Below are 15,887 nucleotides of genomic sequence, written 5' to 3' on the forward strand. Positions count from 1 at the left end.
CTGCTGTGTTCATCCAGCTCTACACCTTGATACTTAACTATTCTAATCTCATTTCCCAGCACTTGGCCCATAGCCTTGTATGCCTTGGCATCTCAAACATACATCTAAACACTTCTAAAATGCTATGAGAATTTCTGCTTCTACTACCCCTACAGGCAGTGAGTTTCAGATTCCCACCACCTTCTGTGTGAAAAATATTTTCCTGACATCCCCTCTAAACATCCTACACCTTATAGGGTCCTTATCTATTTTCCATGGTCATTGCTCTACCAAGGAGAAATTTCCTTTCTATTTGCCCTTGTCTACATCCTGCATAATTTTATACATTTCAATCAGGAATACCTCAGTCTCCATTGCTCCAAAGAAAACAACCTCAATCTGTCCAATCACTCTCCGTAACTAATACTCTCCAGCCCAGGTAACATCCTGATAAATCTCTGCACCCCCAACAGTGCAGTCACATCCCTCCTATAATGTGGATTCCAGAACTGCACACAATACTCCAGCTGTGGCCTAGCCTATGTTTTATACAGTTCCAGCATAACCTCTCTGCTCTTAAACTCTATGGTTTGACTAATAAAGGCATGTTTTCCATGTGCCTTCTTAATTATTTTATCCTGCAATCTTAAGGGACTGGTGGACGTACTTATCAAGGCCTCTGTGATCCTTGGTGCTTCCAAGGGTCCTATCATTCATTGTGTATTCCCTTGACTTGTTTGTCCTGCCCAAGTGCATCATCTCACATTTATCTGGATTAAATTACATTTGCCATCCATCAGGCCATTTGACCAGCCCATCTATATCCTCCTTTAATCTAAGCCTATCCTCCTCATTATTTACCACTCCACGAATTTTTATATCATCCACGGAATTGCTTATCAACCCTCCTACTTTCACATCTGAGTCATTTATATAGTTACCAACAACAAGGGCTAAACACTGATCCGTGCAGAACTTCACTGGACACAGGCTCCAGTCACAAAATCAGCCCCTGACCATCACCCTCTGCATTTTGCCACACACCAGTTTTGGATCCAATTTGCCCAATGTTTTTGGATCCCATGGGCTCTTACCCTTGCTATCAGTGTCCCATGTGGGACCTTATCAAAAGCCTTGCTGAAGTCCAAGTAGACCATGTCAAATGGTCAACATCAACACACCTGCTTACTTCTTTCAAAAATTCAATCAAGTTGGTCAGACATGACCTGCTTTAAGTAAATCATACTGTCTTTTCTTGATTAATCACTGTCCAAGTGCAGCTTGATTCTGTCCCTCAGAATTGCCTCCAATAGTTTCTCCACTGCTGAGGTTGGACTGACTAGCTGTAGTTTCTTGGTTTATCTCTTCCTCCCTTCTTGAATAACAATACCGCATGAGCTGTCTTCTGACACCTCTTCTGTGGTCAGAGAGGAATTGAAAATTATCACCAGTGCCCCTTCTATGTCCTCCCATGCTTCACTCAATTGCCTAGGATATATTTAATGCAACCTTGGAGATTTATCTGCTTTTAAGCTTGCCAGACCACTTAGAAACTTCTCTCTGTGTATGCTAGTTCCTTTAAGAATATCATAGTCCTTCTCCTCGATTTCTATGCGTAAGTCATCCTTCTCACTAGTAAACACTGACCCAAGGTATTCATTTAGAACCCTACCTACATCCTCTGGTTCCATGCACAAGTTATCACTGCAGTCTTAATGGGCCCTGCTCTTTCCCACTTAAACAAAATAATTAACAATTTATTAATAATACAGTACTTTTAGCAGAGTAAAGTTAAACAACAAGGTAATTTATGATTTAAACCCAATCTTCTTTGATTCTAGCCCCCACTCTTACAAAGACAGACAGACAAACAGACACAGTTAAGGGATAAATCAAAAGAAAATTAGAGAGAAGTAACTGGCCAGTTCACTTAAGCAGACTTTACGAACCATAACATCATAGGCACAAGCGATTGTCCATTGCTGGTTTTCTGAAGACAAAAGCTCAAACTCTGTGAACACTTTGGTTTATCTTCCTGGTTCTTTATCCCAACATTGTCTTGGCACCAGCCTTCTTTTGATGCCCTGTTAACATTCAAACATCTGCCATCTGTTTCAGTATGATGTATCTCCATAACTGAAACATCTATAGAATACTTTGAGGATGTCAGTGGAGGGTGAATTGGTACTGAGAGACGCAACTTTCATTCCAGCAGTGGTGTGGCAAAGGGGACTCATGCCTGGCTACCAGACCCATGTCCCATGGTTAAGCACTTACCAAGAAGGGCTGAGAACATTTTTTCTCTACTTTTTGTATTTTTCTGCTGTTATATTCTATGTTTCTCTGTGTTTTAAGATGGCACCAGAGAGTTCAGTTCAAATCAAATAAAATCAATTCAACTTCTGGGCCGGGCCTCATAAACAAATATCAGTTTGTTTGAATAAAAAAACAAGCTGCTGCTCACAATCCAAAGGTCACTTTCAACTCTCAGTTCACAGTTCACAGTTCACAGTTCCAAACCAAAAATGATAAAATTAAAAATAAAATAATACAGATCTGAACAGTGCCTTTTTGGAATCTTCCTCCTGCTCTCCCACACCATCACCATTGTTTTAGCATGGTTTTGCCTCCTCACCCAACACTTCCTGTCCTGACTCCTCCTTCAGATTCTTTTAATCCTGTCTACATCTATCTGGAACGGCTCTCTACCATAACTACAGACAGTAAATTAAACATCCTCACCTAAATGCAGTGTGGTCTCAAGGAATGTGACATGATAGCTTTGGGCCTATGTGAGCAATTGAATGCAAGGTAGGAGATAGAGAGCATGAATAGAGGATACACTCTAGTGATGTATGGCAAGTGGTATTTTGAAGATAGAATGGACAAGAGGGACTGTTTTCCTTGAACAGGAGAAATCTAAGAGGATGATTGATAGAAGTTTTCAAAATCATGAGGGGGCTGAGCAAAGTAGCAAGGGAGAAATTGTTTCTGAATGTAGGAGATTGAGAACCAAATAGATTTAGAGTATTTTGCAAAAGAAGCAAATGTGAGGTGAGACAAATCTTTTTCATATATTGTTAGGGTCTGGAATGCACTACCTGGAACTGTGTTGGAGCAAGGTTCAATTGAGGCATTCAAGAGGACATTAAATGGTTGTTTCTATTTAAGTAACATGCAACCTTACAGGGAAAAGGCAGGAAATTGACACTAAGTCAAAATGCTCAGTGAGATGATGCACACAAATGGGCTGAATGGTTTCTTCTGCACTATAATAACACGGTCATTCTTTGGTCAACTCCTCTCTTCATGGGAGTACTTCATGCATTTCCTATAATTGTGTTTTTTCACTAATGACAACTATGATTTCAAAAGTTCCTGCACTGGATAATCAGTGGAAAATTTTCCTATAGCTTTTACTTCTGCAATTGTGCATAATGTCAACTTTACCATTATTAGAAAGCTGACTTTATGATATCCTTTATCAGTTCTGCATGTCTGTTTGCTATGTCATTACATATTTAAATATTCCACCAGAAAGTCAGTCAACTGTCAGTGTTTCAAATCTGCAACAGCTCCAGTAAACACTTCTTTCTCCTTTATTCTTTCACAGGATGTATATGTTAACAAAATTTATTGTCGGTCCCTAATAGATCTTGAACTGGGTAGCTAAAGGCACATGACTGAACCAGGTGGGTCTTATAACACTGAATGATAGTTTCATGATCACCATTATTGAGAGCTTTCAATTCCCAAGATATAAATAAATTTCATCAGCTGTTGTGGTGGATCTGAATCCATGTCTCCAGAATCTTCACTCGCTCTCTGGATTACTAGCAAAGTAACATTACCACCATGCCACTGCATATTAAGTGTTTGGAATGTGGCTGTTGTCATTTTATCAGTTACAATATTATTCTAAGCTTGGAAAGTTCATGTAACTAAATTCACCTTAAAGTTTTAAGTGTATAATCATCATTTGCTGCTCCATTATCAGCACTTTGATGCTGTGCAACATTGTTCCTGCTGCTATGAGAATTGACAAGAAATTTATGGGATATTGCAGAATCAACTGGCATTGAATTTTTTTATCCTTTGGTTGTAAGGAACAGTTATTGGAGAAAGTAAGAATACCTCAGTCCAAATCCAAAAGTTTAAAACCTCAGCAATAAAAGATAAACAAAGAAAGTAAAATGAAAATGAAATACAAAGAATCTTGAGACACAGAACACAAAAATGTAAACAATTTTCAAAACAAGATATGGAACCTCTCACGACATTCAAACATTTCAGCATGCGATGAATGAGTTATAGACTGATGTTCCATGGGTTTTGGGTTGCTGGTTTACTTCCTAATGTCATGAAGACACATCAGGGCTCCTTTCTTTGAAACACAATGAACCATTCAGCAGGGATGGGCTGGGATTTTCTCAGGAAGGCCAAGGCGTAACATCATGCCCAACATCAGGAACCTCTGCAGGTTTTAAGTTATCCATGAGTGGTCTGAAATAACAGTCTTTTAAGAGAGACTTGCCTTGCACCAGACCTGCCATCTATTTAAAACAGTGGGCAGGTTCTCTGTACTTCTGACCTAATCAGAGGGTCACTGAGAAAATTGGCTACTGGTAAGGTGGCAAAGATAACAAGCAGCTGCTTCCATCCTGAGGCATCCTTGGAAGGGAGGAAGACACATTGTTTTCTGCCAGTGCCAAGCAGTGATTAAGCCCTAGCATTCAGAGGGGAGACCCTTTGGCAAAGGTATCAGGACTGCAATGCAACCATTGATGCCACAAGTGCCCCTCTTTTGATCCTGGAATAGCCCCTTCAAGAGTCTGTAAGGCAGTCTCCTCCATCCAGTTGCTATCGTCCAAATGCAGCAGGGGTCGACACTGCTGCTGGCAAAATGTCAGTGACCCAGGAGTATGGATCTTAAATTGGTTTTTGATAGGTTAACTTGAGTCTCTGTATCAGGTCACATGGAAGCCAAGCCACTCCTGTTGTCACCACTGGGAAACTTCTCTTGTGGTAACACTGCATTGGAGAGCAGCGTTCTCCTTAGCATTTTATCCCAGGCTAGCTTCCCACCTAAGTGACTGGGAAACTCTCCCTCTGGGTATTTTTAGTTTACAAGACTGGAGGAGATTTAATGATATTAAGTGGGTCTCAACACAGTTATGTAATAAAAATTAATACATTTTTTCATTAAGACCTGGGTGGTAGTGTAACAAACAGGAATGCCTGATGATGCTGCTACTTGAATGCAGAGATCCTTACATTATGAATTAATATTCTCCTAGGCAAGCTTGATACAGCAGCTGAAGAAACAATAACAGTAAATTCTTTTATAGAGTCCTAAAATGTTAATAATATTATTCTTACTAGCTGAAAGAAAACCCTTGACTGCTATCCACATCCTTACCAGGAATAATATCCTCTGTAAATACATCTAGTGGCACAAAGACTACTACAGTTTGGATTGTTACATAGAGTACTGAAAATTTAGGAAGAATTAATGGCTTAGTTTATTTGACTCACAGTCCTGTGTATCTCCTCCTTTAGCGGTTATACTTAATATTATATTGAACTGGACTCAAACCCTTATGGACTAATAGACAAATATATACATGGCACTGTAACACAGTGTCAATTATTATTAAACACTCAAACTCTTACTGTTCCCATCCTGTACTAGAACCAAGTTTAATGGCGGAAATGCAGATTGATCCTAATGTAAAGATCAATTTACTTGGACAATTGGATAAGTATCAGGGTATCTCATGTAACATTGAGAATGCTTTAAAGGATTACAATAGTTGGACAGAAGATTTCATTCTGGAGACAGGTAATAATAGTATTCATGTAGGTACATGTTAATCTTGTTTGGTCATCTGCAGAGAAGTAGAAAAAATTCTCGAGTTCTGCAATTTGCAACAATGCTGTAACATGAGTTGAATGACTACATTCAGAACAAGGTGGTGTATTTGTATATAATAAACATGAAGCTAATAATGGGGTGGCGTGGTGTTTCAGTGGTTAGCACTGCTGTCTCACAGTGCCAGGGACCTGGGTTTGATTCTACCCTCAGGTGCCTGTGTATGTGGAGTTTGCACATTCTCCCTTTGTCATTGTGGTTTCCTCCCACAGTCCAAAGATAGGTGAATTGGCCATGGGAAATACAGAGTTATAAGAATAGGGTAGGGGCTGAATGGCCTGCTTCCTCAATGTAGGGATTCTAAGTCAAATCCTAATAATTTATTGATATCTTCATCTACTTTTATATTTGATCTCAGGAAACGTTTACCAGTCCCTTGTGAGGGTCTGCAATGTTTCTCTGTTAAAATGAGTCTGGTGATTTATTAATAAAGAAAAATTAAAGAAAGCAATGTGGATAACAGTAAACCTATGAAGAAGGAGGGTCAGCTTTGCCAGCTGTAGTGAAGCTCAGAGAGGGAATGATTTTCTAGCTTTATATCCTTATATGGTAAAATGACACAGGATTTTATTAGGCAGCCAGCCACTCAATTGCTTCAACACAACACTCATCAGTTATTAGACGAGCAGCAATTCAAACTGTATGAATTCTAGGGGCTGGTGATCTAACACCTTGTGTCTCACTACCGGAACCGTGGGTGACTGACAATCTGTCACAATTTATGTTTCTGATTTCACTCTGAGAGCTGTTGATCTGTAAAGGCTTTTTTATTGTCTTATTATAACTGAATTGAGTCAAATGTAGATGTGTCGTACTGCATAGAGATAAACAGGACTGTTTCAATTTCCTGCTCTTGTTTTGAATTTTAGGTGCTTAGAGCTTTCCAAAAAGCACGATGACAGAACGCTTTGACTGCCACTACTGCAAGGAGTCCCTCTTTGGGAAGAAATACATCCTTAGAGAAGAGAATCCTTATTGTGTGAGGTGCTACGAAAGCCTTTATTCTAATACCTGTGAGGAATGCAAGAAACCAATTGCATGTGACAATAAGGTATATCCTCTATAATCTTCATTCACTGAAGTGTAACTGCCATGCAATGCAATATCTGATGTTTTAACTGTTTCAATCCCTTGTATTGAGTTTGTTTAATGAATAGTATCATACAAAAATGTAGTGTGAGCTGTTTGATTTCAGTGGTGTGCTCAATGGTAGCCTTTTCAAAAAATAACTAAGAACAACAGGAGTTACTGTTCATTTTATGAAAGTCCCCTCTGGCAGGAATCAACAAGATATATTGCAGGCAAGACTAGAACTTTTTACTTGCAGAATCTAAATACAGAACTTGTGAAACATTATTGCACATCTTAACTATCATTTATTGCTATCAATGCAAAGTTGCATAATTCAAGCCACATGATGACTCATATCCTTTGCATGCTAAATTCTCATTTTGTTGTGTTATTCAAGCTGCTTAATTGAAATTGTTGGACAATTCAGATTTTTATTCTAAAAATCAACTCCAAATAATTAAGAACCAACCATATAATTTGTTGATTTTGCATTTGCATTTTACTCAAACTTTCTTTTGTAACATTGTCCTTTCTTTGTAAATTAACCTCTGTCTTCAGAATAATTTTGCTTTTGTAGTGCCCTTGCTGACAGTGCAGATGTATTAGCTGCTGCGAAGAATAACAATAATATAGCTTTAGGTTCCAAAGCCCTCTATTACCACAGTTTTTCTCATGTTTGGATTTATTATTGCTGATTGACAGAGATCAGTAGTAATCAATTATCAACAACTCTAATATTGCTGTGCAATTTGGCTACCAGGATAGTCAAAGGCATCCTTGTGTTCCTATTTCATGATGTGTTAGGCTTCATCTCATTGTAGCTGTCTTTCTCAATTTCTCCTCATGCTGCAGCAGGCTGCTGTTGTTACCGTTCAATACCCCTCTAGTTTAGCACAGCTCCTCTATAGAAAGTTAATTGAATGAGGATTATTCAAATAATCAAGTTCGTGACACTATGAATTAGTATTCCAATGCTCAAAGCTATGGGACATTTTTGTTCATATTTGCAGTGGCTCTACGGGTTCTGATCATAATTTCAGCTGTATTTAATTTGAATTCCTGTTGTAGGGTAACAGTTGATTTTCTTATCTTTATCAAATTTATCTGTCAATGTTCTCTCATATCCCATGAAAATTTTGAAAGTATTTGGGTACAACTCAGTAAGAAGCAATTTTGTGACACACTTGTAGTGGTAGTAGGTCAAAAGTTCTGGGTTCAAGTCCGAGCTTTCCCAGAGGTATATTATAACATGTCTGACCAGGTTAATTTAAAAATAATTTACAACTCAATTGGTGGGAAACCCACTGTTAAGACCCACATATGTGAGTAATAGTAATGTTATGGCAGTCCTTTGCAAATACAGTAATCAAGTTCAACCGAATCACTATTCAATGCTCAAATGTGCCCATCCAGCAAGGCTTACTGAATGTCAACAAGCAGCAAATGCAATGGCTGAAATTTTTATCCTGAACTGATCAGCATTTGGCCAATTCATTCATCATCAAACATTACAACTAAGACGAAGTAACTCAATACATACTTGTGAGGAAACCTGAAATGTTCTTTTCGGTATGTTTCAGCTACTCACTTTGCGAAGGCTCTCTTTTTCTGTTCCAAATACTTTTACACTTTCTCAAATGAGTCTCACAAAGTCATTTATGTTTTTCTAACTTCCTATTGGACCTCCTGCACCAATAAAAGGTTGATACAGCAGGATCAATCCTTAGGCCTATTTGTCAAGGTTATTTGAAAATTCAGTATGAAGATTTGGGGTAGGCAGAGGTGGCGGGGTGGGGGGTTAGCGAGTATGTGTGTGTGTCTCTCTAAAGTGTTCCAAGCCACCAGCTGGCAGGTAACCAGGTGGAGCAGGTCCTGTGGCAGAACCTGGCTGATCTTCTTGTTTCAATCAACAAAATTAAAGATTGGGCAGGTTCCAAAAATAGCAAACACTGCACTCCATCAGTGACAAAGTAAAATATAGCCACAAGTTTAGTCTGAAATGACTCATTCACTGACACTCTCTTCCTGTGAACACACATTAAATTCACCCATGAACTTCCTATGCAAGTCTGATGAAGCTAATGAATTTAATGTTATCAAGAAGTTGCAGATATAAGCTTGCATTTATTAAACTTGGTGACTGGCATGGCGACTATACAACAGCATAATGAACCATATGCTAAGTGCTAGATCACCTGATATTGTTTGCTTTCTTGCACATTTTCCACATTTTATGATTTTTCTGACATATAGTTCAATTTTTTTGCAATGGTCTCCTGCAAGTCTCACAAACTCTGCTCTACCCAAAACTAACCTCAATAAGAACTTGGGCCCTTGACTCTCATCTTGTATTAAAATACCACTTAGCTATTTTCTCTGTCCTGCTAATCATCAATGGCTGACCATGTCCTAAATCATTGATTTCAAAATCCTTGTTCTGATCTGTGAGAATGTTTCCAATTCTGCATTTTGATTATTTCTTCTGTTCTTCTAATTATGGCTGACATGTTTAAGTCAAAGAGACCTAGTTGTGCAGGTACATAGTTCCTTGAACATGGAGTCACAGGCAGACAGGGTGGTGAAGAAAGCATTTGGCACGCTTGCCTTCATTGGTCAGAACATTGAGTATAGGAGTTGGGATGTCATGTTGCGACTGTACAGGACACTGGTGAGGCCACTTTTACAATACTGCATATAATACTGGTCACCCTTCTACAGGAAGGATGTTCTTAAACTTGAGAGGGTGCAGAAAAGATTTACAAGGATGTTTCAGGGAATGGAGGAGAAGATGAATAGGCTGGGGATTTTGTCCCTGGAGCATTGGAGGCTGAGGGATGAACTTGTAGAGGTTTATAAAATCATGAGGGACATGGATAGGGTGAATAGCTAAAGTCTTTTGCCGAGTGTGGGGGAAATCCAAAACTAGAGGGTGTAGGTTTACAGTGAGAGGAGAAAGATCTAAGAAGGACCTGAGGGGTAACTTTCATGCAGAGGGTGGTGTGTGCATGGAACAAGCTGCCAAAGGAGGTAGTGGGTTACAGCTTAGCAATGTGTAAAGTAGTTTTTAATGAACCAAGTTCCACAACCAGATCCCTGAATTTTCCTGCATTGATAAATAGATTATTTTTCTTGTTTTCCATTTTACAAAACCATACTTTTCTTCTTCCTGGCTTACGCTGTGGTCTGGTCTGTATATGTGATGTAATGACCATGTTTGCAATGGCATGTGCACATTGAATGATGATCAATGAAAGGTGAATAATCACTTACGTATGTCACATGATAACCTATACACATTTTCTTTTATTGTTTCTATATTGTGCGGATCACTGGCAAGATCAATATTTGTTGCGCATCCCTAGTTGCCCTTGAGAAACCGGTAGCAAGCCACTTTCTTTAAACTGCTGCAGTCCTTGGGAAGTAGATCACAAACAGTGCTGTTAGGAAGGGAGTTTCAGAATTTTGAACTAGTGGCAGTGAAGGATTAGTAATATATTTCCAAGTCAGGGTAATGTGTGGCTTGGAGGGAATCGTGGGGGCAGTGGTGTTCCAAGGTGCCTCCTGTCTTTATCTCTCTATATGGTAAAGGTCATGGACTTGATAGGTACCGTCAAAGGAGTCGAGCTGAGTTACTGCAATACATCTTGTAGATGATACACAATGCTGCCACTTTGAGTTATAGTGGAGGGGGTGAACAATAATGTGATGGATAGGATGAAATCAAACAGGTTGTTTTGCCCTTGATGGTATCAAGCTTTTTAAGTGTTGTTAGTGCTGCACTCATTCAGGCAATTGGGGAATATTCCATCTCTCTCCTCTTTGGGGAGTGGGGGTGGGGGGGGGGGGGGGTGGGGTGCTCGTATTTTGTTATTTAAAAATCAGGTGCTATTATAAAACCAAAAATTACCTTCTCTAATTTTTGCTTCTTCTGCTGAAGAGAATAATTTATTAAATTCAAAAAAGTGTAAAAGTGCAGGTTCATGTTTGCTGCATGCTAAGCAGCTTTTATAGTTTTCATCATATAATCATTTTGTTGTACACATTTTACTAGTTATTTTGAGTGTTGAACTATAGATCATTTTAATTAATTGTATTAATTACAACCAGTGTTTTGTGAGATTGGGTGCAAATTGTGGCCTTTACACTCAAGATTGTTAAATAAAAGTCCCTTGCAACATTTGTTTTTAAGATTATTTTGGTATCAGTCCATCAACTATCATAAACCTTTTATTAAACAGAATTCTTTGACATATTGTCATAAATAATATATTTTGACTGCTGGGACAAACCACACCAGGCACGTGATAGACTTCAGAGAAGCTTCAAATGTTTATCAGAGTGACTGCAGGCAAGACTCATTTATCGAAAGTTTCTATTATGTATATTTCCATGAATGCAGACCAATTGGTGCCTTAAGAATTCAGAATGATGTAATGTTGAACAGCATCATCTACTTCCTATTAAAACCACAATGAGGAAACATGGAGCGTGTAGCATGACCAAAATCTTGACATGATGATGTCTGCCCAAGTAAAGTTAAATGGAGATATGGAGATATTTCCCATATCATGGCCATGTATTGTTCAACCTATATATGTATATTAAACATATCGGAACTGATGAAGAATCACTGGATTCGAAACAGTAGCTCTGTTTATTTTTCTCCACAATTGCTGCCAGACCTGTTGAATTTCTCCAGTACTTACTATTTTTATGTTGGAAGAATTTCTGAAAACTTTTATTCCTAAATTTCACTCCTATTCATCTGAAAGGGCTTTCTAGTTGACTGTAATTTTATAGCATACCACAACTCTCCAGTGTCTTGCCTCAGCACATATTCTTTCTATCTAATCTTGGAAAGTGAGGGTCACCAAGCTTGATGACGGCCATACATACATGCACAGCCACAACTTCCAACTCACACTCCCTACATATTTACCACAAGCAGAAATAACCTGTTTCTTTTCCTTTAACTGTTTAAAGACATTGCCCAGTCCTTCACTGTGCCAGGTCAGTGCCAGAGAATAGTAGTTAAGTTTTGTTCTGCTGAAGGATAGCATATGTCACGAGTAACACCTGCTGACGTTGAAGCAGATGGAGCTGAGACCTGAGTAGCACAGTTCTCAGAATTCTCTCATCTCCTTACCTACTAAATATTGAATATAGATTAATCAAAACTCTTTGTGACAAAGATCCATCCCAGAGACATCTCTAAACATGGTGGTAGCAGGTAATACTGAATTCCTGGTTGACCTCATTGATGTTGGTAACATTCAAAGTAGCACAGCAGGAATCCTTGGGCAAGGCCTGAAGTATGAGTGGTAAGACATTCTCAGCCTTAAGTCAATGTCATGGCCAGAGACAAGCTCCAAGACTGATCAGCAAGGCGGTCAGCGGGAGGCACTGGGCTTGTGTCTGGAGTATACCTAGAAGCTCTCAGTCCTGGCTACAAAAGGAAACCAACAAAACGTCAGTGGGAAGCTACCACTTAACAAAAAATCCACAAGCATTTCAAAGCATCACTTACCTAATTTTTTTTCTGCTGCTGTTACACCAGACCCTAGATGTGTTTCCCCAATTCATTACGGTTTCAAGCAGGATATCCCACTATCAAGCCCTGGCTGAGGAGGGTTATACTGGCTCCTCTTCTTTACTCTCCTGTCCCCTAATTTACAAAGGGTTTTTTTCCCCCAGATCCAATGAATTTATATTTTAAATGGAGCCAATTTAACCAGGTGGAATGCCCTGCCTGCAAAAACAGTAGACTCGCCAACTTTAAGGGCATTTAAATGGTCATTGGATAAACATATGGATGATAATGGAATAGTGTAGGTTAGATGGGCTTCAGATTGGTTTCACAGGTCGGCGCAACATCGAGGGCCGAAGGGCCTGTACTGCGCTGTAATGTTCTATGTTCTATGTTCTATGTTCTAGGTTTTCTTGAGTAAACAAATGTCTGAGTTTATCAGTTGATAAACATGAGAGGAAATAATAATGCAACACACCATACCCTCAGATTATAAATGAGAAGTGATGAGTTAAAAGCTATACTGATCAGTGTCAATGGGCTGTTCCTGTAGAATGCTGGTAGTTGAACACTTGAACCCAGGCTGGTATACATAAGGACCTAAGCTCATTAGCATACCTTCTTATAATAGCGCACACAGAACAGGGTTGAAATGGCTTTTAACCCCAGTTCTTGTGCGGTCTCGAAAGGTGAAACATGCTTCACACCCTGATTGTTGTCTTTTCTCCTGTCATGTCCACAGTTTGAAATAACACCCGAGAGATTACTCTTCAGTTTGTAATGGATTTCTTACCTTATAAGTCCATCACTTTGAAGCTTCCTGGACACTTCATTGCAAGGCCTTTCCCTCCAGATTGATGCTGAATTTACAGTCATTTGTCTGGCTATAGCAGTTCTCTAAAAAAACATATTCGATTTAAAAAGTTTGATACGTTCGCAAGTGATCCATGTTATGATTTGTGATCATGACAGGTACTCCAAGGTAGTGGTGGTGACGTGTAATTTCCTAGGTGGACAGTCATACTTATTAGTGACTGATTGCTGAGGATGATGAATTCAAGGTAAAAATAGAGATGAGGACAAAAGCACACACTGAAAGTCCACCGGCATAAAGCATAGAAAGAATAAGCATGCTGCTGCTGCTGCTATTGCTTCAGATCCGGTGGCAACAAAGAACCCCATCAGCAGGAGGTTTGTCCAGCCATTAATACAGAAGCATTTGAGCAATGTGAGATAACTCATTTCACAACACCAGCTCACCATTTCAGCCAAACAGTGCAAATTGTTCCCTGAGCAAGGGCTAAAGGATGGTGAGGACCAAACTGTATCCTTCTGTGGGAAGGTCAGAGAGCTGCAAGGTGATCTCTACAACTTAGAATTTATCTGGTAAATGTCTATCAAATCTACTTCATTAACATCATGACTAATGGAAAGGTCATTGATTTTATTTGGAACTCACAACTGCGGTATCTAATTTTGGTCTCTACATCATGCTTCAGACCTGAGCTCCTTGACCTACATAATTAGTTGAATTATACAATTAGTTTCAAGGTCTTGGATCGGTCTCAAATCATGTGCTAGGGCAGATGACTGCTTTTGTCAAATACACTGGGATAGAAATCACCGACACTTTGTAAGCCGTTCACCATTTTTCTTTTTTAAGTGGGGGAGTTTGTCTGGCTCTGAACTACTTTGGTCAGAAGTGGCAGAGGACTCCGCAGTTCCTTCACAACGTTAATTTTTGTTGATGATATTCCATTCGCTTGACCACAAATGATTACTCTTTTAATTTACTCATTTACTGTTCAGGCGATGTTACAGGCATGATAGTGACCAAATGCAAGACTATTTCCTAGATATGCATTTGCCTTTGTGGGGCAAGGACTAATGGGAATGAATACAGACCAGCATCATCTTCCAATTGCCCTTGAGGATAATGTATTCTATTGTAGTTCCACTGAAGCTACCATTCTCATTTCTTTACCAAAGCAGTACCACAACTGGATGTACTTTCCATCATCAGCAAGGCTTACAATAGAATGTATGATTTCATAGCCAAGGCATGAGGAGCTCCAATTGGAAAATTCAATATGTTTTGCAGCACGGTAGGATTTTGAGCAGATACAGTAGAATATGATCTGCAAAAGGAACCCTGAGGAACTGAAATGAATTGCTTTTCAGGAAAGTCACTTATTTTCACCAGCTACTTGATAAGTCAATGAAAGAAAACAAAGACCTTCAAGTCCCATGCTGCAACAAAATGAGCTACAGATAGAATTTCAGATGCACAATAAGGTAACTGAAAGCAAATAAAGACAACTTCTTCAAGAACAGGAGGAAGCATGGCTCTGATTAGTAACAACACTCACTGCTGAAAAGGAAATTACAGAACAATTCTGTATGTCATAAGCAGGATAGCCCTTACTCTGGTGAAATTAACAGAAACCAGATTTGCTGTAAACATGGAAATAACACTCTTTAATTGAAATGTTGTGATCTCAAAGGTCAGTGTGAATCATTAGCAGTGGACAACATTCTGCATCAAACAACAACTGATGAATTTAGATCTGCAAAGGAAATGTTTGAGAAAGAGAAAGGAGACAAGAAAAGGAACAGAAGTTGGCCATTCAGCCCCTCGAACCTGCTGCGCCCTTCAATAGGTTCATGGATGATTTGACATTCCTCACATGCACGTCCCTTCCCTTTCTGCAAATTCTTGATTCTCCTTCTGATCAAAAATCTATCTATCTCAGCCTTAAATACAAAGACTCTTTCCCCACAACACTCACAAAGACTCACAACACTCTGAGAATAAATTCCTCCTCATCTCAGACCAAAACTTGGTGCCCTTTAATTTTGACACTATGCCCTCTGGTCTTAGATTCTCTGATGATTTTAGTTTAAGCTTGCAGAAGGCTGTCCTGGAAAAGCAAGCCTTCAATAATAAAATACAGCAACTACAGAATGATGATGATCTTTTGAAGATCAAGCCTGTTCCGAATCTCTGATGAAGTTAAGAATAGCAGGATCATGACCAACACTGAACCCTGTTATTGTTCAATCTCAATGTAAGTCAACAAATCAGTCTGTAACAGTATTTTCCTGTGCTGAGTAGATGTCCCATTGTCCTGAGGAAGGGTCACCAGACCCAAAACGTTAACTCTGTTTTCTCCTTCACAGATGCTGCCAGACCTGCTGAGCTTTTCCAGCAACTTTGTTTTTGTTCCTGATGGTGATTATGTATCCTGGCATCCAAGTCCTTTAGTGTCCGAGACAACAAGGTGCAGGGCTGGATGAACACAGCAGGCCAAGCAGCATCATAGGAGCAGAGAGGCTGACGTTTCGGGCCTAGACCCTTCATCAGATGAAGGGTCTAGG

The 15,887-nt window shown here is 39.3% G+C and overlaps 1 protein-coding gene and 1 long non-coding RNA gene across 7 annotated transcripts in view; one reads left to right on the plus strand and one right to left on the minus strand.

The window, feature by feature from the left end:
- LOC125483333 overlaps positions 1 to 15,887 on the minus strand; it is a 58,278-nt gene that overhangs the window by 24,251 nt on the left and 18,140 nt on the right. The window lies entirely within an intron of this gene.
- LOC109924691 (four and a half LIM domains protein 2) overlaps positions 3,626 to 15,887 on the plus strand; it is a 31,603-nt gene continuing 19,341 nt past the window's right edge. The window contains exons 1-2 of one of the 6 annotated variants that reach the window (XM_048598212.1): positions 3,626 to 3,671; positions 6,781 to 6,962. In XM_048598212.1, the coding sequence (XP_048454169.1) occupies positions 6,807 to 6,962 (156 nt within the window). In that variant the 5' untranslated portion in view covers positions 3,626 to 3,671; positions 6,781 to 6,806. Of the gene's footprint in view, positions 3,672 to 6,496; positions 6,667 to 6,780; positions 6,963 to 15,887 lie in introns of those variants that run through there. The other 5 variants (XM_048598209.1, XM_048598211.1, XM_048598208.1 and 2 more) reach the window with 5 other exon arrangements.

Source organism: Rhincodon typus, chromosome 6 (assembly GCF_021869965.1).
Source record: "Rhincodon typus isolate 14 chromosome 6, sRhiTyp1.1, whole genome shotgun sequence".
Lineage (NCBI taxonomy): Eukaryota > Metazoa > Chordata > Chondrichthyes > Orectolobiformes > Rhincodontidae > Rhincodon > Rhincodon typus.